This window comes from Sesamum indicum, linkage group LG11, assembly GCF_000512975.1.
Source record: "Sesamum indicum cultivar Zhongzhi No. 13 linkage group LG11, S_indicum_v1.0, whole genome shotgun sequence".
Taxonomy (NCBI): Eukaryota; Viridiplantae; Streptophyta; class Magnoliopsida; order Lamiales; family Pedaliaceae; genus Sesamum; species Sesamum indicum.
This window is the reverse complement of record NC_026155.1, coordinates 8,168,200-8,191,914: the sequence shown is the minus strand read 5'-3', so window position 1 is coordinate 8,191,914 and position 23,715 is coordinate 8,168,200. Positions and strand designations below refer to the sequence as shown.

At 32.9% G+C, this 23,715-nt stretch overlaps 2 protein-coding genes across 2 annotated transcripts; one reads left to right on the top strand and one right to left on the bottom strand.

Annotated features, from left to right (window-relative positions):
• Positions 15,085-16,909, top strand: LOC105173567 (leucine-rich repeat extensin-like protein 4). The gene has a single exon (XM_020697640.1). The coding sequence runs from the start codon at positions 15,364-15,366 to the stop codon at positions 16,561-16,563; it is 1,200 nt and encodes a 399-aa protein (XP_020553299.1). The 5' UTR covers positions 15,085-15,363; the 3' UTR covers positions 16,564-16,909.
• LOC105173566 lies at positions 18,807-23,205 on the bottom strand. Its single transcript, XM_011095355.2, has 2 exons — positions 22,423-23,205; positions 18,807-19,769 (listed from the first exon to the last, which is right to left on the bottom strand). The coding sequence occupies exons 1-2, from the start codon at positions 23,022-23,024 to the stop codon at positions 19,112-19,114; spliced, it is 1,260 nt and encodes a 419-aa protein (XP_011093657.1). The 5' UTR covers positions 23,025-23,205; the 3' UTR covers positions 18,807-19,111.

Sequence of the window (23,715 nt, the reverse complement as noted above, 5' to 3'; positions counted from 1 at the left end):
CTGTGTGGTCGTAGAAGACTTATTTTCCACATGCAATAGAATAAAATAAAAAAATAATAAGTTGTCGATTTTCAACATTATAAAGTTGAAATTCAATTGAGAGTATCTCTTTAGTATCTTTCTTGTTTTTGGCATGCTTTTTTTCTTTCCTTTTTTCCCCCTATTATCTACAAGTGGTAAAAACTATTTTTTTAAATAGTTATTTATTTTAGTTAATATTTTTTTCTCTTTTTCTTACATTAGATATTCTTTTGCGAAATTATTTATTTGTTTTCATATTATCTTTTTTCTACTACAATTTTTTTTATTAAATAATATTTAATTATTATAATTTTTAAATGCACATGCATCAAATGTGCCACATTCAACTAGTATATATTATTAGCGGACGAGTTATGAGGTTGGGTTTCCCATTTCTCATGAGATTTAGCTCCAATCTCATATTATATATATATAGATAATTACACTCCCTCCGCCTAAGGTGTGGTGTAATTACATTTAAATTTTTTGTAGTTTGAAAAATTACATCTAGCATTCCTGAGGTTTATTTTCGTCTAACAAATAAGTTCTTCCATTAATCAAAATTCATCGAATTTGCTGATATTAACAAAAAAAAAAAATATTTATACTTACCTCCGATTGATGTATTACTGATTTATTATGAGTCAAATAAATATTTTTATAACCAAATACACCCCATATGTCTTCTCGCATTAATGCATATGATGATGTATATTTTCACAATTAAAAGGATAGTTTAGTCGAAAAAAAATTATTTTGACATGCAATAAATTAACAATAAATAAATCGAAGGTAAATACTAATTTTTTTTATATCAGCAAATTCAGTGAATTATGACTAATGAAAAGACTTATTTGTTATACGAAAACAAACTTGAGGAGTACTAGGTGTAATTTTTCAAACCACAAGAAATGTACGTGTAATTATATCAAATCTCAAAAGAGAAAAGTGTAATTATCCATATATTAAATTAAATTGATTTAAATAAAAAAACTGTAAACAACTTCATACAAGCTTTTGTGGTTAGAATGTTATAAATCATATAAAAGAAGCAAAATAGTTAGTCATTGATTAGAGATGCACGGTAGGATATGCAACTTGTGTTGGTATCTTCAATTTAGCGCTTGTTGTTGGTTGTGAATTGCTCGTCTCTCTGTCCTCTCAGCTGAATTTTTCTCCTCCTTTTGATTTTTATGTCCTTTCGTCTAACTACAAATTTAGTTTTTCATAAAGTTTGGGGTAAATTACAATTACCTATAATGAGGTTTGGTATAATTACAAATATTTTTTTGTTATTTGAAAAATTATAAATACCCCTCAAATAAAAAATGATTATGTAACCTCTAGACGGTGAAGTGGGCATTACTATTTTATCCTTGTTGTATTCTTTTAAAAAATAAAAAAGTATTTGAGAAAATATAAAACCATTTGCGGATGGGCAAAATGAATAATCTAGAGGGAATATTAGTTCACAAAAATATTTTAAAAAATTATAATATATATATAAAATTATAAATTATAATGCAAAATGAGATTTCGGTCAGTTCACCATAATAATCGGATGAAAACTTAAGGAAATGCTCTTGTTGTTAGACGGACGTTAAAATCAAGGGGGTGTTTGTAATTTTTCAAACAGTGAGGAGATATTTGTATTTATGTCAAGCATCAATAGAGGTTGTTGTAATTTACCCAAAAGTTTGTGATTTGGTTTGTATTATTCTACTTATTTGCCTATTTTAGCCTTATACAGTGTATTTCGCTTTTGAACTTTCATTTTAACTAGCTTTGAGCTTTTACTACTATAAAATGGACGATGGCTTCTCAATTTGCAATTCTGTAAGTTTTGGTAGAACCATCTAGGTCATCTTTATTTATATTGAAATTCTATCCAATAAGTCATTTTGAACGGAAAAATAGTATATATTTTTCTTGAGGTTGTAATTGTAGTCGTGTGCATAGATAATTAAGAGACAACAAGCATAGAAGGCGTACTATTATTGAATCTCCATCAGAACATATTCTTTGGATGTGTCTCTACTTAACACAGTCATTTTTGAACGAAAAAATAATATATATTTTTCTTTTGGTTGTATTCCTCTCTCTGTGCATAGGTAATTAAGAGATAACAATCATAGAAAACGTAATAGTATTAAATCTCCTCCAAAACATGTTCTTTCGATGTGTCTCTAGTTAAAACAGTTGTTTTCAAAAGATGATGCAACAACAACACCAATGTTGTGGTTGTGGTCGGCCAATAAAGTTTTTGTCGAAACCAAGTTGATACGTTTTCATAAAATGAACATTAAATTTTTTTATTTATTTTTTTTTTTATCAAAGTTACTTCAAACAACAAGGATTTTTACACAATAACAACCATTTAATTCAAAGCAGATAGTTGGATATTTGTCGGAGAATATTAAATGATATAATTAATGGATGAGGGCATTTTTATTTAGCAAATCCACGAGCCTGATCTAGTCTTTTAGTCAATGAGAAAGTAGCTAGGCTGCATTGGTGATTAGGATATGCTATGACTAAAAAATATATTAATTATTTCAGTTTTCCGATATGATCTCAGTGCTAAACAAAATTCATTCTAAAGTGTATTCAATCTGATCCATCTGAATAATATGACCCGGTCCAACGATCTCAATCAAGCCATGTCCCCAAGCGAACCTTCAACGGGACTTGAGGATCAAAGAAAAAAACTTTGACTTGTCGAGTTCGTCCCCAACGAAGACCCTCCAACGCCGAAGTCAATAGGGGATCGAAATAGATATATGCGAGCTAAAATAACTGGTAAAGTGATTGAATGTAAAGTTACCTCAATGAATCAGACATATAGTATTTATAATGTTGATATTGGACATGGGTAGGGATACGTGTCACAATCCTAGGCCCCCAAGCTTCCCATCGGACGTCCCATTGTTATTCTAGTGTTCGGATCGCATGGGGGATATGTCTCCAAGATCCTAGCCGTAGATCTCGCATGTGGATTTCCAGCTGTTGCGGGTTTTTAGGCTTGAAGGCATACTTTGAATTAAAATACCTCTTTTACCCTTAATGAGGGGTATTTTCGTCTTTTGGTAATTCTACCCTTATCACAATCCTATCAATTTTGGTGCCTAACCTTGAACAAGATATATTCTTACATAGCTTGCTAATGTGTTCATCAATTTAGTCACAATTCAGTTGTACTACGATTCAACTAACTATAGATGGCACAGCGTAGACACGTCGAATGTAGGTTGTTGGATCTGAAAACCTAAAGCTTCATTTCCTCTATATAAACATACTGTTCGCAAAATTTAGCCAGTGTAGTTTTCTTGTTTTTTGGAAAATGATCAACTCACATATGGCTTGTCTCAGGGACTTTATTTTTCTAATAATATTGTTATTTATCAACTTTTCTTGTAAAGGTGATGGTCGGCATCTTCTAGAAATAAACCAAAATCTAGCCAATCCTAGTATTTTTTGGGGAGAAAAGATACCTCCAGAAGCTCTTTGTGCTCTAAGTGATGGTTGTGAACATTCAGTTACTGTATTAAACGCTAAAATTGACACAAGTGCTGAGAATTTGGAAGGAGAAACAAGTTCAAATGGGGTCGAACTCAATCATTTTTGGGAGGAAAAAATACCGCCGGAAGCTCTTTGTGCTCTAAGTGGTGGTTGTGAACATTCAGTTACTGTATCAAACGCTAAAATTGACACAAGTCCTGAGAATTTTGAAGGAGAAACAAGTTCAAATGGGGTCGAGCTCAATCATTTTGGAGAGGAAAAAATACCGCCGGAAGCTCTTTGTGCTCTAAGTGGTGGTTGTGAACATTCAGTTACTGTATCAAACGCTAAAATTGACACAAGTCCTGAGAATTTTGAAGGAGAAATAAGTTCAAATGAGGCCGAGCTCAAACATTTTGCAGAAGAAAAAATACCGCCGGAAGCTCTTTGTGCTCTTAGTGGTGGTTGTGAACGTTCAGTTACTGTATCGAATGCTGAAATTGACACAAGTGCTGAAAATCTGAAAGGAGAAAAAAGCTCAAATAAGGTCGACCTCAATCATTTTGGAGAGAAAAAAATACCAACGGAAGCTCTTTGTGCTCTAAGTGGTGGTTGTTAAACCTCCAACTTTTTGCGCCCTCAAATAAATTAACAATTTGGCCCAAGTTACCTTAGGCACACTAATTAATACCATTTACGGCGTGTGCACATGGTTCATGCAACTCATCGGTGCGTAGAAAGACACAGTTGTGTAAGAGACAGAGGCAGTGATGTTTCATGTTTTCTTTATTATGTGAAATTTGTATAACTAAATAAAAGGGTGGCACAATTATTATTTTCTTTTGCTCTTTCTATAAGTTATGTCTTTATTTATTCGTCACAAATTTCAAAATACATTTATAAAACCTTTTTATGTAGCAAATTCTAATAGTCACAAAGATATAATTATAACATTCAAAGAATCCGATATCATAATAATATATTCATAATGCATGAAAATGATGAAGACCATGCTTAGAAGTTCATGTTGTTGCTACACGATATTGAAACACTAGATAAAGGATATATATTGCAAAATTACATATTAATGGTGAATTATATTATAGTTCATGATAATTCGATGAGTTTTTGTGGAAAAACCTTAAATCTCCCCTAATGTCTAATAAGTCATTTTGGACGGAAATATAGTATATTTTTTTTCTTTTAGTTGTAATCATACTCGTGTTGCATAGGTAATTAGGAGATAACAATCATAGAAGGCGTAATAGTATTGAATCTCCTTTAGAACATGTTCTTTCGATGTGTCTTTACTTAACACATTCATTTTTTGAATAGAAATTTAGTATATATATTTTTTTTTCTTGTGGTTGTAATCATACTCGTGTGCATAGGTAATTAAGAGACAACAATCATAGAAGGCGTAATAGTATTGAATCTCTACTAGAACATTTACTGTTGATGTATCTCTATTTAACACAGTTATTTTGAAACGATGATGAAGCAACAACACCAATGTTGCGGTTATGATCATGCAATAAATTTTTTTTCAAAACCAAGTTGTTGCGTTCATAAAACGGACATTAAAATATTTATTCAAAGTTACATCAAACTATGAGAATTTTCACACAACAACAGCCATTTAATTTATAGATAGTAGGATATTTGTTGGAGAATATCAAATAATATAATGAATGGATGAGAGCATTTTTTATATGCAGCACAACCACGCGATTGATCAAGTCTTATATTTAATAAGAAAGTAGCTAGGCTGAACTGACGATTGATGATTAGGCTATGACTAAAAAATATGTTAATTATTTCAGTTTTCCAACATGTACACAATGCTAAACAAAATTCATTCCACAGTATATTCAATCCTATTGATTTTTGTACTTAACCTTGAACAAGATATACTTTTACATAGCTTGCTAATGTATTCATTAATTTAGTCACAATTCAGTTGTACTACGATTCAACCAACTAACAATGTTGTTAGCTATCAACTTTTCTTGTAAAGGTGATGCTCGGCATCTTCTAGAAATAAACCAAAATCTGGCCAATTCTAGTCTTTTTGGGAAAAAACATGATACCTCCAAAAACTCTTTGTGCTCTAATTGGTGGTTGGCAATATCCAACTACTGCATCAAACGTTGTAATTGACACAAGTGGTAAGAGTTTGGGAGGAGAAACAAGATCAGATGAGGCCATGCTTAATTATTTTGGAGAGGAAAAAATTCCGCCTAAAGCTCTTGTGCTGTAAGTGGTGGTTGTCAATGTTCAATTACTGTATTGAACACTATAACTGACACAAGTGGTAAGATTTTGGAAAGAAAAACAAGATCAAATGAGGCTGAGTTCAATCATTTTGCAGAGGAAAAATACCGTCGGAAGTTCTTTGTGTCTTAAGTGGTGGTTGTTAACCCTCCAAAGTTTTTATTGCCCCCGCAATAAATTAATAATTTGGCCCAAGTTACTTTATGCATATTAATTGATACCATCGTATGGGTGTGTACTTTGTTTCATACCACTCACAGTGCGTAGAAAGACATATTTGTGTAAGAGACAAGGGCAGTGATATTTCATGTTTTTTTTTATTATGTGAAATTTGTATTGATGTATAACTAAATAAGAGGGTGACACAATTATTATTTTCTTTTGCCCTCTCTATAAGTTATGTCTTTGTTTATTGGTTACAAATTCCAAAGTACATTATAAAATCTCTTTATGTAGCAAATCATAATAATCACAAAGATATAATTATAACATTTAAAAAATTCGATAATGTCTAATTCAATAAGTCATTTAGAATGGAAAAATGTTCACATTTTCTTGTGGATGTAATCATACTCATTTGCATACAACAATCATAGAAGCAGTAATAGTATTGAATCTCAATCAAAACATGTCCTTCCGACGTGTCTCTACTTAACACCGTTAATTTCAAAAGATGATGAAGAAACAACACTAACGTTGTGGGTGTGGTTCCCCTATAAAGTTTTTGTCATTTTTATGGATACTTGGGTTTTGTTAGAGAATATTAAATGATATAATTAATGGATAGGAGCATTTTTATGTAGCATATCCACGAGCCTGATCTAGTTTTATATTTAATCAGAAAATAGTTAGGTTGCATTGATGATTGATGATTAGGATATGCTATGACTAATAAATAAATAAATTAATTATTTCAGTTTTTCATAGTAATCCACTTCATATTCATTGTAGGTAGTCCAAAAAACACATACACTATAATTTGATATTTCTTTAAAATGTCCATACTTCAAAGTGTGGAATTTAGGTCAATCAACAAAGTATCCTTTATAGCCGGAAACTCGCTGACTGGGGCCATGAGCCAACTTTCTTATGATGTCGTCAATTTCATTACGAGTATCTCGAATCTACGAAGGAAATAATACTTGATAAGGTAATATATTCTTGGATTTGCTATTATTTACATAATTGAAACAAATCTATTACTTACATGAGCAAGTAGCCATCGAGGAAAATCTGTGTCACGCAATGTTTCATGTTCCATGTCATTTATTCTGAAAAATTATTTTCTATTTTCTTCATCAAATTTCCTACAAGAGTTGGGGTTTAATGCATTCTTAAATTTTGTTCTAAAATGCATTCTTTTTCGTCTGTTAATAATAGTCTAATTTTTCAAATACGATATATAGACATGTTGAAAAATTAGCCAAGGATCAAATTCGGTTAGGCCCAAGCCCACAGCCCCAACCCACCACCTGGAAGGCCTGACCAGACCACTGACCTGATCCACCCATTACCCGACCCTGTTTCCATTTTTAGATGACTGAAACCTTTCGCATTCTTATTATTTTTCCTTGGCCGAATTTATTTATCCTTCTCGTATTCTTGCTTCTTTCTTGATATTTTTCGCCATCATCAATGGCTTCTTTCTATTTATACACTACTTTCATGAAGAAAAAAAAAAGAGAAACAAGTGAGAAAAAAAATTAAAAGAGATGGGCAAACCTGAGTGGTTTGATGGTGCCTTGGTGGTCGTGTGTGTGCCGTGGTGGCTGTAATCCCTTGATGAGTTTGAGCAACCGATAGTTGGGTTGGTAGCCTTTGTGGCTGTGGATTTCCCCATCGGATCCGGTTCCCTGAGCCAGAATTATTTGTCGTTGCTGTTTTTTCTCACTGTTCCTATTAATCTGTAATCTTTGTTATATTGGTCTGTATTCTGCTGTAATAGTTGTATTTCATTGTGGGCTCACTGTGAGGATAAACTCCCAACAATGGTATTAGAGCCTTCGGGTTCTTTTTCTTTTGGTGACCAATAAAATTATTCTTTTTCGATTTGTGCAATTTTTGCATTTTTTTTTCTTTGTGCAATTCTGTGATTGCTACATAATACTTATTTATGATATCTGTAAATCCTGTTGTGTTCAAGTTTATCTGCTATGTGAAAATATTATCTATTGATATTTTACTCTTGTTTATATCAATTTGCATTGGTTGCTACATCTCCTTTTTTGCAGGCAAAATTGGCGATGATGATTCGGATCCATTCTTTAGATTATGTTCCCTTTCTCGGGTCCTCGTCCAAGGGGGGATATGTTGGAAAATTGACCTAGGACCAAATTCGATACGCCCAAGCCCACAGCCCCAACCCACCACATAGAAGACCTGACCCAACCTACTGACCTGATGCACCCATTACCCGACCCGATTCCCATTTTTAAATGACTGAAACCTTCGCACTCTTATTCTTTTTTCTTGGCCAAATTTATTCACCCTTCTCGTATTTTTCCCTCTTTCTCGATTTTTTGCACCATCATTAATGGCTTCTCTCTATTTATAAAAAAAAAAGAAAGAAGAAGAAATAAGTGAGGAAAAAATAAAAGAGATAGGTAAACCTGACTAGTTTAATGGTGCCTTGGTGGCATGGGTTAGTTGGTAGGTTTGAGCAATAGGTGGTTGGGTTGCCAGCCTTTATAGTTGTGGGCTTCCCCATCGGATCCGACTTCCTGAGCCGAAATTATCTATCGTTGTTGTTTTTCCTCACTGTTCCTTATAATCTGTGATTCTTGTTATATTGATTTGTATTCCGCTGTATAATTGTATTTTTTTATGGGTTCACTACTAAGATAAATTCCCAATAAGACATCTGTTATTCAAATTAGTTTTATACTTCAAGTAAAGTAATATATAATCATATCTAACATCAAATCTAAAATCAGATGGCTCGATCGAATGAGTCACTGTATTGATGGTTGATAACAACAACTGGCCTGTAAATATTATTCGATTATTGTATTTTTTTCTTAGTAAATATTTAACATTTTTTTATTTTTATTTTTATACAATTCAATTTAGTTGTAACATGAATGTTAATATTTCGTCTTACACAATTAGGTACAATAGAGTTATTTTTTTTTCTATTTTTTTTCAAATTTATAAATAATTTTAATAAATTATTTTGTAGTGGTATTTGGGACAATTGTTGTTTAATACGATATCATTATATTTGGGACAACTGTTATGTAATTTTATTATTATATTTGGGAAAATTGTTGTTAGGTAGTGTGTACTATTTATTGCTGGGCTCAACGCCTTGTAGTGGGTTAATAAATGCTGAGTTTAAGAAAAGACGAGTTATTGTAAATTCAGATTCAACCATTGTTTCATGTGGTGCTTCATCATTTGGATCTGATTTTAACATTACCGATCCTGCTGAGTATCTTCAGGAAAACATCGTTAACTTTCATGCCAGAGTTATTATTTACTTTTAACCGGTTTGATGTGGTCGATGTTTTTTACTAAGGGATAAAATTGAAAATTTTTACCACGGCACAATTACACATGGTGAAATACGATTTCGAGAGAGGTGCTGTTTTCAAGAAAAAAAGTCACAATCAATGAATAGTATCCTCTCTTAAAAAATTAATATTTTGATATTTATAGTAGTGTTGGAAGTTATATGGTGTGGTGGGTTGTATTTGTTTAATGTGTGCCTCATATATGTTAAATTACTTTTTCGTCCTTACAAGTTAATAATTTTTATCAATGTGTATCATGGTTCAAGTGGATGCTAGTTTGTTTCTTGGATGAGTTATATTGAAAATGAGCCTCTTTTGAAATCTAGTTGAATGGTGATAAAGTATTAGCAGGACCAGATTTGACTGAATCAAATTAATTATAAAGTAAGTGTATTATACTTGCTATGTGATTGATCACTTTTTCTAAATGTACATCAATCACACAACAACTATATTACACTTGTCATATGATTGATTCAAGTTCGACTGAACCAGGTCCTGACTAGAATTTTCTCACCGCTTAACGCTCAATTTCAGATGCATGCATGCCACTGAAAAAAATGCCATTTTAGCTACAAATTGTGTGACTTCTAAATTTTCAACAAAATTACCGACGCGTTAAAAAAAATGTTAAAAAGTAATTTCTAACAGTCAAAGAATTCATTAAAATCTTATAATTATCTTTTTTAAAAAAATAACAAAAAAAAGATAAATTTTAATTGTCTAACCCAACGCACGTGCACCTTTACTAGTTGAATGAAAAAATGCAATAGTAATTTGGTAACCATTTCACATTATCAACTTTTCAAATAAGTCTGAAGTTCAATTTTCAATTACTTATATTTGTTGTATAGGAATTATGAGATCAATAGAGTAACTGTATTTGAAGTATGAAGTATAGTTATCTAGTTAAGAATGAGAATTGACGTGCTATTCCAAGCTCTAAATTAAGGTCATGAGACAGATGATGGAAGGCTTATACCTGTATTGAACTTGGAGTCTAAATGTTTACGTCAATATTCACCTAGTTTCTAATGCTATGAACCGCTGCTAAACGATCATTTATAGTAATGGACTTTTTCAGTTATTCTAGTCCTGCTAAATGGAAGAAGTTATAGAGGGTGGACCATGGTTGTTCCAAAGACAACCAATCGTGTTGCAGAAATGGGAGCCAGGCATGGTCTTACATAAGCTGAAACATACCCAAGTCCCAATTTGGGTTAAACTTCGACACTTGCCAGTTGAATTGTGGACTAATGATGGCTTAAGTACGGTGGCAAGTGGCATTGGACGATCTCTTTATCCGGATGCGATCACACGCGCATGCACGAGACTGGATTTCGCTCGTGTATGTGTCATGCTTGACATCAATACCAAACTCCCGAAGCATTTGGTTATTATGTCGCCAACAGAGGAAGGTGGAGAAATTGCTTGCAAGGTTGACGTAGAATACGAGTGGCTACCCCCCTAAATGCACCACTTGCATGAGTCTCGGACATGCCACGAAGGATTGCCCCTCCATGAAAGTACCGAAACCGCCAGTCAATATTTATATGCAGAAGACACGAGTGCAGCCGCCCATAGCTGAATCGGGTAAGGCTGTGGAGAAAGACAAGAATAACTCATGTGGAGATATTAATCAGCAGCCTATCGTATCTGAGACTCCAAGTACCCCTGTCGCACAAGGAGACAACAACCGCAGAGAGGAACAAGAGCTTTCTCGAGAAAGAATGTTGAGTCGTGAGGAAAAAGGCAAGGCAATTGCTGTGTCTGACTCGTTTGATGCTCTACAATTGCTAGCTGATGCAGAAGATACACCTAGGGGCGTGAGACCAGAGACGGGAATACAGACACTACGCCATTTATTAACCTCCTTTGGAAGAAGAGCAACCACAGACTCTTAAAGCACACCGAACAAACACCTACCACCATGGCATTAGTAATAGTTGAGGCTTTTTAGATAGTGTATTCATAGTTTCACATGATCACATCGATCATTATCTTGTTAGACTGTGGGAATCCCTTGGCCGATCAAGGAATACACCGCTAGATGATTGAACTTTATTTTTCTTTCTTTTATTTTATTTATGCAACTTACCGTTCCCCGAAAAAAATAGTAATATGTAATTATATTAATATTTATAAATTGATCAATACATCAATTCAATTCATAAAATTATATAATAATAAATTAATAAACAAATAAATTAAAATAAGCCCACATCTTCAACAAATTGATCATATTAATTAATAAATAAACATATACTTGATAGAATTTAAATTAAATCATGTAATATTAATCTTAATTATTAGATTAAAATATTATTGATAGAGTGATGGAGTTCCCTCCAAATCACCGATGTGACGTACCTACAATCCAGCAATAACCAATTAATCTTAGAAGCTCAGAACTCAGAAAATCATTAATGCAAATCTGACTTTGAACTCAGCATTTTGCTACAATTTGGTGTTTATGTACCTTTTCACAATCTGGATTTTTATCTTAGAATGGAACTTTCATTTTTATATGCAATTTATTCGTATGATATTATAAATGAGGAAATTATTTTTATTGATAAAAAAATTAGTAATTTGTTTCTCTTTACACTTTAAAATGAAGCAATTTACTTAGGAAGTAAATTATTTTATTTTAAAAAATATAATGGATAAATTGTTGTATTTTAAAAAGCACAAAAAGGTAAATTAGTTTTTTTCTATATGAGGATATTTCTTCATTTATATATATATATAAAAGGAGAAATATCAATTCAAATTAAAAATCCCAAGCATATGTTAACTTCAAATATATTTTGACATTTACTTTTGAAACTAACATAAACCGTTGTCAAAATCGCTACTAATATATATATATATATATATATATAATCCTTATGATATTTGTTTACATTATATTAATATATTATTAATTTATTTATTTTTTTTATATAAAATAAAATTAAGAGTTATTCAGTAAAATTATAAAAATTAATTTTTCTTTTCCAATCTGTTTTCTCCGTATCAAATAAGAGGAAGTTTTTTAAATTTACTCACCTTCCAATCATACCAAACAACTTGAAGGAAAACTATTTATTCTTCCTCACCCCCTCCTCCTTTCACTGTCCCTCCCTCCTTCGTTTCCTTTTTTCTCTCACTTGAACCAACGAATTCTAAAATATATATATATATAAAAAAAAAGAGAGGGACAAATAGTAAAACAAAAGAAAAGATTGGCAACAAAAAGTATCACATTATTATCTTAATATCATCACTAATTATATTTAGCGATAATTTTTTTATTTTATTACAGTAATAAATGTTATTGTTCTAATAGTCATAACTATATTGTGAAAAGTACCATTGACAAGAAAAATGAAAAACAATTGTGCATAAAGTTTCACTAACAATAATTAATGACACATTTATAGTGACGATTTAATGTCAATGATTATTTTTGTCGCTGTATTTGTATTATCACTAATTTAACATTATAAATATGTCATTAATTATTTATAATGACAATATATGTTCTGTCATTATAATAATTATATTGTAAACAAGATAAAAAAATTATTTTCATTTAATACATATTCTTAGTAATAATTTTAAAATTATCACTAATAAATTATATCTTATTATATTGACAAAAGCAACAATAATATTAAAAAAAAAAAAGATTGGAAACAACAATTCAAGTGGCAATTAATGTTATTAATTATATGTATTAAGTAATATGAATTTTTATTGTGTGGCAATAATGACACTAGCAAGAATTATTGACAAAAAAAAAGTTGTGTATAAAGGTGTTATGATTTAGTCATGATGATAATAAATAGTTATTCTCAATCACTTTTTATAGGTATTTTATACTGAATCTTGGTGTATTGTATACATCTTACTGTATTTGTTGCTAAAAGTGCTAAATACCTATAAATCATCTAAGTATGATTGGTAGAAATACTAAAAATTAAGAGTTTGGAACTGGAGTGAGTAATCAAATTAAGAGGTCTTACGAAAGAGTGGACCAAAGTTGTCAATCCTTTAAAAATACATGACTAAAATTGTAATTAAAAGTTATAATTTAAACTGTCACATCATCAAAATTCACTGAAAGCCCCCAATTTAGGTGCAAACCTAACTGATGGCATGTCATTTTCCCATCAAATTGGTTGGAAAAGACTAAATTGTCCCAAATTAAATTATAGGGCTAAATTATAAATTTTAATAATAAAATTAAAATTGTCATTCTGTAATTTACAGAACTAAAATTATATTTTTTTGGGCCGAGCTTAGTGTATATACACTTAATTGCAATTTAAAAAGCTTGGCTCATTTAAGTAAAGAAAACTTCGAAAATTGTAATTTGGCCACACTTTGAAATGTGCGCCTTATTAGAATCCCAAATTCCAAGCAAAATTGCAATTTTGATCGATTTTGTTCTTGATTTGCAACATATATATATCTATATATATTTTTAAAATTATAGGATTTTATTGACAAATTAAATTTCAACACGACAAAAGCGGGTGACACTTATAGTTATCGAATCAAAATTATAATTTTTCGTCTTCGACCAAATATGTTTTGCAATTTAACAACATTGGCACATTAATCCACAAAAAAATGCAAAATTAGCCAAAATTTTGATATGACATGGAGACTACGCGTAATTATATAAAATCTCGAGGGATGGGCGTAATATTAGAGTTACAGGACTAAAATACAAATTTTAATTTGAATAGGACCATAATTGCCAACTACTCTAACTTACAAAACTAAAATTGTATTTTTCCCTAATTCAACTTGACAGTTGTAACACATACTCGATTTCAACAGCATCATAAAATATCTAAAGACCTGATTGAAGATTCTAAAATTTTTGAGGGACTAACTTATAAAATAAGGGTTAGCACTTCATTGCTTAAGCTGGTAATGATTCGGAAAGATTAAAGAAATAATAAATACGAAATATTCAAGAACCAAAAAGCGAAATAAAGAAAATATTTGAATAAGGTACAGAGTAATGTGGCAATGAGAGTGTTTGCAAATTAGTTACTTACTGAGCTTGTCCCGTTGGTTTCAGTTCGTAATTAAATTTCAAAACTTACCTCATTCTTAACATCAATTAAGAAATTTAAAAATTGTCCAATGGGCAAAAATTTGTAATTAATATCACTTTGGTACATGAATAATTATAAATGACTTAATCAGTACCCGAATTTTATCATTAATATCACTTTGGTACACAATATAGATTTTTTTTAATTTATTTTTTTTCATTTTTTTTTATATAATGATAATTTTGCCCTTAGATATTAAAATAAAAAATAATAAATATCACAAAAGAAATTACACAAATTTCTACCTATGTATCTATATATATTTATTTGAACCAATTGACTTTAAATTTCATATTTGATTGTCAAAATTTGATGCTTTCTACTGTCATTATCTCTCAACATATGTAGAAAAATTCATTATTAAATAACTTATGTTAATAGTCAAGTCCTAAGGAATCAAAACTTTCATCGTCAAAAATATATTTTTTCATCTAATCGAGATATTTAAATTTGATTATGAAACTTAGATATAGTTTCAGAAATTTTAATTTTTAAAAATCTGAGAATGCAAATTCAACTTCTCTATGGATGCAATGCATTTTGGATATTACTTTTAGGAAAAAAATAAATTAATGAAATATTATTATTAATTAAGTATAATATTCAAATGTAGAAAATGAAACTCAGAAAAATATTTATTAATGATTGTACCTCCAAATTAGATATTCCATTCAAAAAAATCAAAACCATATAAAAAAAAAAATTGAAAACTAAAGAAGACCACAAAGTAGTAAATGAGGTGTGAAGACAACTATTGTTTTACTTTCTCACTTTATCAGCACTGAACTCAAACAAACCAATTCTATGAAAGCAATAAATTGCATATAAAACACATTAATCTCACCAGCTTCACTCATCAATGCACCAACCTAATTCACACACAAATCTTTCGAGCAAGCCCATCATAGAGGTGAAAAGCTTCGGTTTTCACTGAATAGAGCATGGGGAATTGCTGGGTTCTGGCATTTCTCCTCCCCGTCATCGCAACTGAAGCTGCGGTCATCGTTGGTGGCGGCGTGGGCATTGGGGTCGGCGGCGGCATAGGCGGGGGCGGAGGTGTGTGGATTGGTGGAGGAATCAACACTCCGTCTACCCCCACTGCTTCCAGGGCTTATACTGCTCTCCAGGCCTGGAAATCTGTCATTACAGATGATCCACTTGGAGTTACCAAGTCGTGGGTTGGTCCAAATGTTTGCTCTTACAAAGGGGTTTTTTGTTCGGATTCTCGAGATTTCATGGGAAATCCAGCGGGTGAAGTTGTGGCGGCCATAGATCTCAACCACGCCAATTTGCAAGGAATCCTTGTCAAAGAACTCTCTCTTCTCACTGATTTGTCTATTTTTCACCTCAACAGCAACAGGTTTTCAGGGAGTGTCCCTTTGTCGTTCAGGGAACTGTCGTCTTTGACTGAATTGGACCTCAGCAACAACCATTTCTCCGGGGCTTTCCCCGCAACAGTTGTTTACATTCCAAATCTTGTCTATTTAGACCTCAGATTCAACAGCTTTTCAGGCCCAATCCCTGACGATCTGTTCGACAAGAAACTCGACGCAATCTTCCTGAACAACAACCTGTTCGACGGCGAACTCCCTCAGAATCTAGGCAATTCTCCAGCCTCCGTGATTAACCTGGCCAACAACAGGTTCACAGGGACCATCCCTTTCAGCCTGGGCTACATGGGCATAAAGGAAATCTTGTTCCTCAACAACCAGCTCACCGGATGCATACCTCAAGGAGTAGGCATGTGGGCCGATCTGCAAGTCTTGGACGTGAGCTCAAATTCATTGATGGGCCATTTGCCAGACTCTTTATCTTGTCTGGGCGCAATCGAAGTTCTCAACGTTGCACACAACAAGCTGTCTGGGGAGTTGCCCGACTTGGTTTGTTCTTTGAGGAGGCTCCTGAATTTGACAGTTGCGGCCAATTTCTTTTCCGGGCTCAGCCAAGATTGTGACAATTTGTTCTTCAGAAATGTGGGATTTGATTTCTCCATGAACTGCATTCCGGGAAAGGAGATGCAGAGGCCTGAGCCAGATTGCTCAGCGGTTCCTGGAGGTGGACTCAGTTGCCTCAGAATTCCTTCAGCTAGGCCTTTCGTTTGTGGGACATTGTTAGGGGCACAAATTACCACAACCCCATGACCTATTTGGAGGATAACAGGTTAGAATTATTGGTTGTATGTAATTTAAGGGAAGTAAAAATGATCTGGAGTTTGCCATATAATTTGTTTTTCATTGCATGGGTAAGTCCCAAAATTTAGGTCATCTAATTTGGATAAGATGGTACCTGAAATAGACAATTATTTTATGTAGTATATTTTGGTTGTGTTAGCATTGCCATGTGCTCGGAAGTTGGATCACTTCCTGCTGCTGTTCAGTCACATTCAACTTCTTTAGTCCAAAACAGACAAAGTTGTCAAGTTTTGTACAACTTTTTGAATTATTATTCTGATAAATAATGATGAATAGAATTACTATTGAAAATTAATGGTGTCGTGCAGGGGAAATTGCATTTCTCGTCCCCTAGTTTAGGTCTATAGTTTTTTATTTTATGAGTTACGAGTTTTTTATTACTGGTCCCATAAATTATAAAAATTATTATTTTTGAGTCATTCTGTCATATGTTGTCGGTACATGGTATTTTGAGATTTTCTATTAAAATAGTAACGGAATTTAATAAAATGACTAAAAGTAAAAAGAGTTTGTAACGTATTACATGATTAATGAAAATTTCATAACTAATGAGACGGAAAATATACGGATCCTAAAATATGAGATGAAAAGTGTTGTTTTCCGTACCACATCATTAGTTTAATTGATAAAGCAATTTTCCAAAATTATATTTGGGATTTTGTAAAAAATAAACAAAATTTGAGATAAATAGAATGTTATGATATTAATAATGCAAATCCAATCACATTTTGTCCGAATAAATTAAGGTTCAGTATAAGGTTGCTTTATATAGCATCTCAAATGTGATGCTGAATATGTACAGAAACTATATCTTTTTTAGGAATTTTTTATTATAATTTATGCCGTATATTGGTGTCATATTAATAAATAATTGATACGTATTTTTTTTCTTTCAAAAATTAAAATAAATTAAATTAAAAATAAAAATCACATATAATAGGAAGTTATGATATAACAATTTTAGTAGATATTTTATTATTTTAATGCACATTCAAGTGGTGAAGCTTTCCCTGATAGGTTCCACTACACACACGTGAAGAGACAGTGAATTGGTGGCCCTGTGCATTTACTCCAAGATTTGCCTAGGCCTGTGCCCTTCTCTACCCGCAGGTTTGGGAAATTCTTGATTTAAAGAGATGGATTTAAATCGAGAAAAGGTTTGGGAAATTCTTTTTTTTTTTTTTTAACAAAAATCATCCCAGATGTGGAGAATTTTTCGGAGTCAACTGTCTTTCTATATTAAAATGCACAAAAATAATTATAGGTGGGAGAACTACCTACCTGAAATTTTTAGCAGAGTCATAAATAAAGAGTACTACTCCCTTACAAATAGAGCAACATTAAACAAGGAGTACTTTTTCCTTAAAACAAAAGACACGAACATGTGTACTAGAAAAATTTTGGGAAAACTTCATTACCGTTGATTGGAAAAGGTGTCTTTCCATTTTTTTTTTAATTTTGGGATAGTTATATGATTTTTTTTCTAAAATTCAATGTTATGCGTTAATTTCTATAATTTAAAAAATTAAATTTAATATTTTTAATATTTATTTTTGTCCAATAAATAAATTTATTTCTTAGTAAAATTTATAGATATTGTTGACATCATAAGAAAAATTGAATTTAAATTTATATGTTTATCCATGATTGACTTATAGACTTATTATAGATCAAATAAATATTTTCTAACCGATATATCTTTATAAGATTGATGTCTGGTTCTTACATATATTAGAATGTGAAGGTATAAGGGAATTTTGGTCGCAAATATTTTTGGATGAAAATAAATAAATAAAAGTAATTTTTTAAATTATACCAAAACGAGTGGACAGTGTAATTATGTCTTTAATTTTTGTTATTGGTGGTTTATATATGCTTAGATATCTGCAAATCCAATCTATTGGTTAAATACATGTTGCACTTTTGAACTATATTTATAATGGTATTTATCCTTTAAAAGTAAAATGGATTCCACCATTAATTTTAGTTCAATAAATAGTAATTTTTGTCATCTGACCAAATCACTTCCACATTACACAATATCTTCAACTCATATTGCAAATATATACACAACCAAGCTTCTATCCATACACCAAACTAAACAAAAACTTAAAAAATAAAGAAAGAAAGAAAATACTCCGCATAAGGTTCCTTAACTTGTGAGTCTAATCTATAATTAATGAAAAAATAAATTAATATTAGAAAACAAACACTCCTTTTTTTCCATATCTGTACAATGTCAGCCTGTGATACATCAATTTAATACACTTGAAGAAAAGTTGATATAAACTACAAAAGAGTTGGAAAAAATAAATAAATTTTCACCAAAGAATAAAGAATATAAAAGAATATGACATCTTCACATGAAGGCCAAATCTGTATCAGCTTAGTAGATCAAACCTTCAACATAGAAAACTCCCATAAAACGCGATAGAGAAAATTGTCTACGCATCGTCAATGATTTTCAACAGCGATTCTGAGACTTGCCCACATCGTTTTAGGGCAAAAATTCTTGCTCGTCGTTGCTAAACTCCTTCCTGAGTTTGTGTGAGAACAGTCGGCAGGCATCCATGCTAAGGTCTACGGCAGCCGAGAGCGCAACAAATAGGGCAGCATCGGCAGTGCACGTCACGTGCTGCACGCCTACTTGAACGACGGGCTTACTCACTTTTCCTTCACCTTCCACACTCGATCCCATCACAAACCCTCGAACCGGGGACAAGAAACTCAACGCTGAGTCTTTTCTTGAGTTATCAATACAAAACCTACCACCTTTTTTAATGTTCATCGTTCCTTCGGCAATGGGAACTCCGCTAGTGAGGCCGTTGTTAGTTATGAGCTCAAACTTGTAACCGAGTCCGTCTACTGGCCCTCGCTCACGCCACGCCTCAAGACGACCCCACGGCTTCCAACTGCTGATGGAGACCCCGTTGGGGCGGAGGATGAGCCAAGCACCGGGGTTTGAGCGTGAAACACGATCGGAGCCTGGGGACGGGACAAATGGGGTGATCATAGAGGCAGCCGCAACGGCCGAGCCGGATAGGTCATATACTATTATCATCCACCCTTTGCGCTCCCTTCCGACTCTGCCTTTCTCCCCAGCAAAGGTCCTCATCCACCCTCTATTGTTGATGTTGAAATCTGACGGGAGAGATCTGATTTTGAGTAACAAGAAGTTTGCTTCAGATCATTGTACATCATGTATGCAATGTCTATACTATTATGAGGATTTGGCCAAGTCGTAAAAGCAAAAACTATTCAAGTGTTGGATAAAATAAAATCATTCAATTTATAACACGTTACCAACCATAAATTTATAATAAATTCAAAGAAAAATGAACTAATTTGTTACAATTTGGAAAATAAGTTGGAAACTCCTAAAATTTTATTTGAAATCTTATAATTTATTTTGGTAAAATTACACTTTTTGTCCTTAACTTTAGGTGATTAATACTTTTGGTCCTATAACTTACTCGACTTACACGTTTAGTCCTTTTTTGATGAATTAGTTCTGAACATATAACATTTGGTCCTTTTTTGACAAATTTAGTCCTGTGTTGACAATTTTGGTCCCCTTCACACTGTAATAATATAAATCTGATTTTTAGTCCGGTAACCAAGATTAGCAGGACTAAATTTGAAAAAAAAATGATCAAATGATCAAATGACTAAATGTGATATGTTCAGGACTAAATTCATCAAAAAATGACTAAATGTGACAGAACCAAAAGTGCTAATGACCTAAAATTGCAGAAATAAAAGTGTAATTTTACCTGTTTTTTTCAAAAGTTATTAAACACTTTACAACATCTTATAATCGTTGATACTAGGAGTTTCATCCTACATAGCCATTTGGTCTATCATAGCCACTACCTAACAACAACTACCAAATGTCTCAGGGGTAGTTTTGTCATCTCTCAATAAATTCTTAATTATCTAAACCGAACTCAACACACTCAATAAAAACACCCACCGTGCAGTCAGAGTGTACAGTTTAAAAGAAAGTGATCAATTGAATATGATCGAATCTAATTTAATTTGCACATTCGTCGAGCGTAAGATCGTGGACTAGTAAATAAGAACAAATAATCAGTCTTATGCTCATATAAACATATAAACAAGAAGCTTAATCATAATTAAGATTAAGACAAAATCTTCTGCACATGCAAAGGGAATCAAGGGTGGTTGTGAGGATAGTAAAGTAAGCAGATGAGCTGATTATTTGTCTGTTTGACCAAATCAGCAGATCCCAACAGCAGATTAATTAGGAGATACGGCTGAAGCAAGGTGCTGATGGACCTGAATTAAAAATAATTAAATCCTTTAATTGTAGCTTAATTACTCTTCCTTATAACATGGTTCAGTTAATCCCTTTTTACCAAGATTTTATATGTCTTGTCTTTTCTTTCTGTCCCATAACAACAAAAGTATTCAGGTTAAATACTAATAGTTCGAAAAACCCTTTTGAGAAAGAAAAAAAGAAGTAAACGCCACAGTCTAATGGAGGAGGTAATTGGTTTTATGCTGAAATTGTATTTTTTGTTGCATAATTTAGACTTGGTATAGTACTTTCAGTTTTCTTGCTTAAGGAATTGCTGGAAAAAACTTGTTGCAAGTCAAGTGGCCGTTTGCTGTCCATTCTAAAACGATAATGGCTACATGACTTGCACACGATTTCTATACCAATTTCTTAATGGAAGTTCATATATACAAAAATTGAAAATTAGACTTTTGCATGTTATGGAACTCTTTTCTAAAATTCGGTGTATTAAAATTAAAATATGGGACGAAAAATGCAATCTCCCCTTAGCTTTACATAGTAAAATGATGAGGCTAATTATAAACTCAAGTAAGAATGCTATATACATAATGAAAGGTAAGTCATAGTGAAGAGCAACCAAAATTTATTTATGAATATTGCAATTATCAAGAATGTCAAACGAAAGTCGCAGACATTTTTCACTTACATTATGGGAATTCAAATCTTTTGATTCTTATTTTAAATTATATTTTGTAAAATATTAATAAATTTTAAAATTCCTTGTATAAGAAGACATTTTTTATAATTCTTTCTCTAAATCCTTTACGTAATTAGAATAAATCTGAATTACCACAACTCCAATGACTTAAAAGTAAAAAAAAAAAAAAAAGCAAGAATGTAGCCAGATTCTTTTTCTTTCTATTTCTGTTTCTAACTTTTGATCCTTAATTACTCAAAGGTCATGTGACCAATTCACATGTTCTGTGTACTGATCAGCCAACGTAAAGACACATTAACATCCCTCCAAGCAATTTACATGCATATCAACTCCAAATCATGCACAGCTCATCTTATATACACATATATATGTATATATTATTTCAAAAAATTCTAGCTCAGTCCCAACTAGACCAAAGGTGAACGACTGATATTGCAAGTGCAATATACTTATAGTGTGATTATTATAGTGTTCAGAAAATATGACCAATAACATAATAGATGGAATATACTTATTTTGTAATTGATTTTATTCGACCAAACCTATTTTAGCAAGAATTTTCGCTATTGCTTCTTAAATACAGCTCAGTTCTTTTATTTTTTTTTCCATAGAAAACAACGAGAATTCTTACTTAGCTAATATTAATTAATGATTGTTGTTCTTAATATCAAAATAAAATATTTAAATTTGTCCTCCAAATTATTGGGTGGGTCCTACGTCCAATTATGCAAGCAAACTCTCTATCGCCATGGCCTACGTTAGCACAAGAATGCAAATCATTCGCTAAAAATGCGCGGTGGGTGCGTGCATGATAATGATTATGACTCACCGTAACCTGTTACTCCGTTCAGCACTGAACTTGCAGCTGAAAACCGGCTGCCTTATGTTCCCCTGAATCTGGAATACAACCGGGCTACACTCCGGCTCACCGCCGAACTGGAACACGAACCGGGGATCCGGTTCAGACCGTACTATCATGTGCAGAATCGCCACCGGCTCGCCCCCGCCGCCTTCCCCGCCGAGCTTCATCCACCCGTTCTGATACACGCACGCCCTCGTCTGAGCATGACCAAGGTTGACAGACACCTTAACGGAGCCGAGCAGCTTTCCGCACGTGACCCCACAAGTGCGCCCCATGCGACCCGTGAAGACCGAGATTTTGAGCGTGACGGCGGGCCTGCATGAGAGGCTGCGGATGGCTTCTGGGTCGAGGTGGAACCCGGGGGCGAACGTGGAAGATTCCGGTGGGCCGGCTGCGGCGGCGCTGCAGAGCGGGAGGAGAGCGGTTTGTGAAGGGAAGTTGTAGATCTTGAGTTTGGCGTAGCAGGGGGTGGCGGAAGGGTGAACGCCTGAACCGGCGGGCCTGGTGGCGGAGGGGAGTTTGAGGGCTAGTGATTCTACGATCAGACGGACGAAGGGGCATGGATCCATAACTGTGCGAGAATTAATAGCTGTGGGTTTTGATCAGTTGAAAATGGTGGTTGGATAAAGGAGGACAGCGGGAGAGAGAGAGCTTGAGGATATGGGAATTGAACGACGTCGGCTTTTGATTAGGAGCTGGGGGGGAGGGAGGGGTGGCTGTTTCGTGTTTTCTGTCTCGGCAAAATGATTTTCTGCTGGTTGGTTTGTTAGTCTTAAGAAGGAAGTGTGTCGTGAATATCTCGCCACGATATTAAAAATTGCCAGTTTCTCATACTCTTCCTTCTTTTTCTTTTTTTCCGAAATGACACTTTTCATCCTTAACATTTTAGTCCTTAAACTTTATAAAATTTTCAAATAGTTTCAAAATTGAAAAAATTCGTACAATTAAATTTATGTTTTACGAATTTTTTAAAATTAAAAAAATTCGACAAACATTTAGTCCCATAAATCACGCAAAATAAAGAATTAAATTGTCAAAATTTTTCAATTTGAAACCACTGAAGACTAAACATGTCGAACTTTTCCAATCTTTGAACCATTTTAAAAATCTCATAAAATAGAGGACTAAATATATTGAACCCCGTCCAATGAGATTAAAAGTGTAATTTTATCTTTTTTTACATTAATAAGTTTCTTACATCTTTTATACATTCAAATTCTTTTTCTTTTTTTTTCTAAAAAAGTTCCATACATTCAAATT

Bases quoted from the DNA above. Each gene is read 5' to 3' on its own strand.
- LOC105173567 (XM_020697640.1), top strand. From the start codon at position 15,364: ATGGGGAATTGCTGGGTTCTGGCATTTCTCCTCCCCGTCATCGCAACT.
- LOC105173566 (XM_011095355.2), bottom strand. From the start codon at position 23,024: ATGGATCCATGCCCCTTCGTCCGTCTGATCGTAGAATCACTAGCCCTC. The intron at 19,770-22,422 runs GTGAGTCATAAT...ACTCAAAATCAG, and splicing joins GAACGGAGTAACAGGTTACG to ATCTCTCCCGTCAGATTTCA.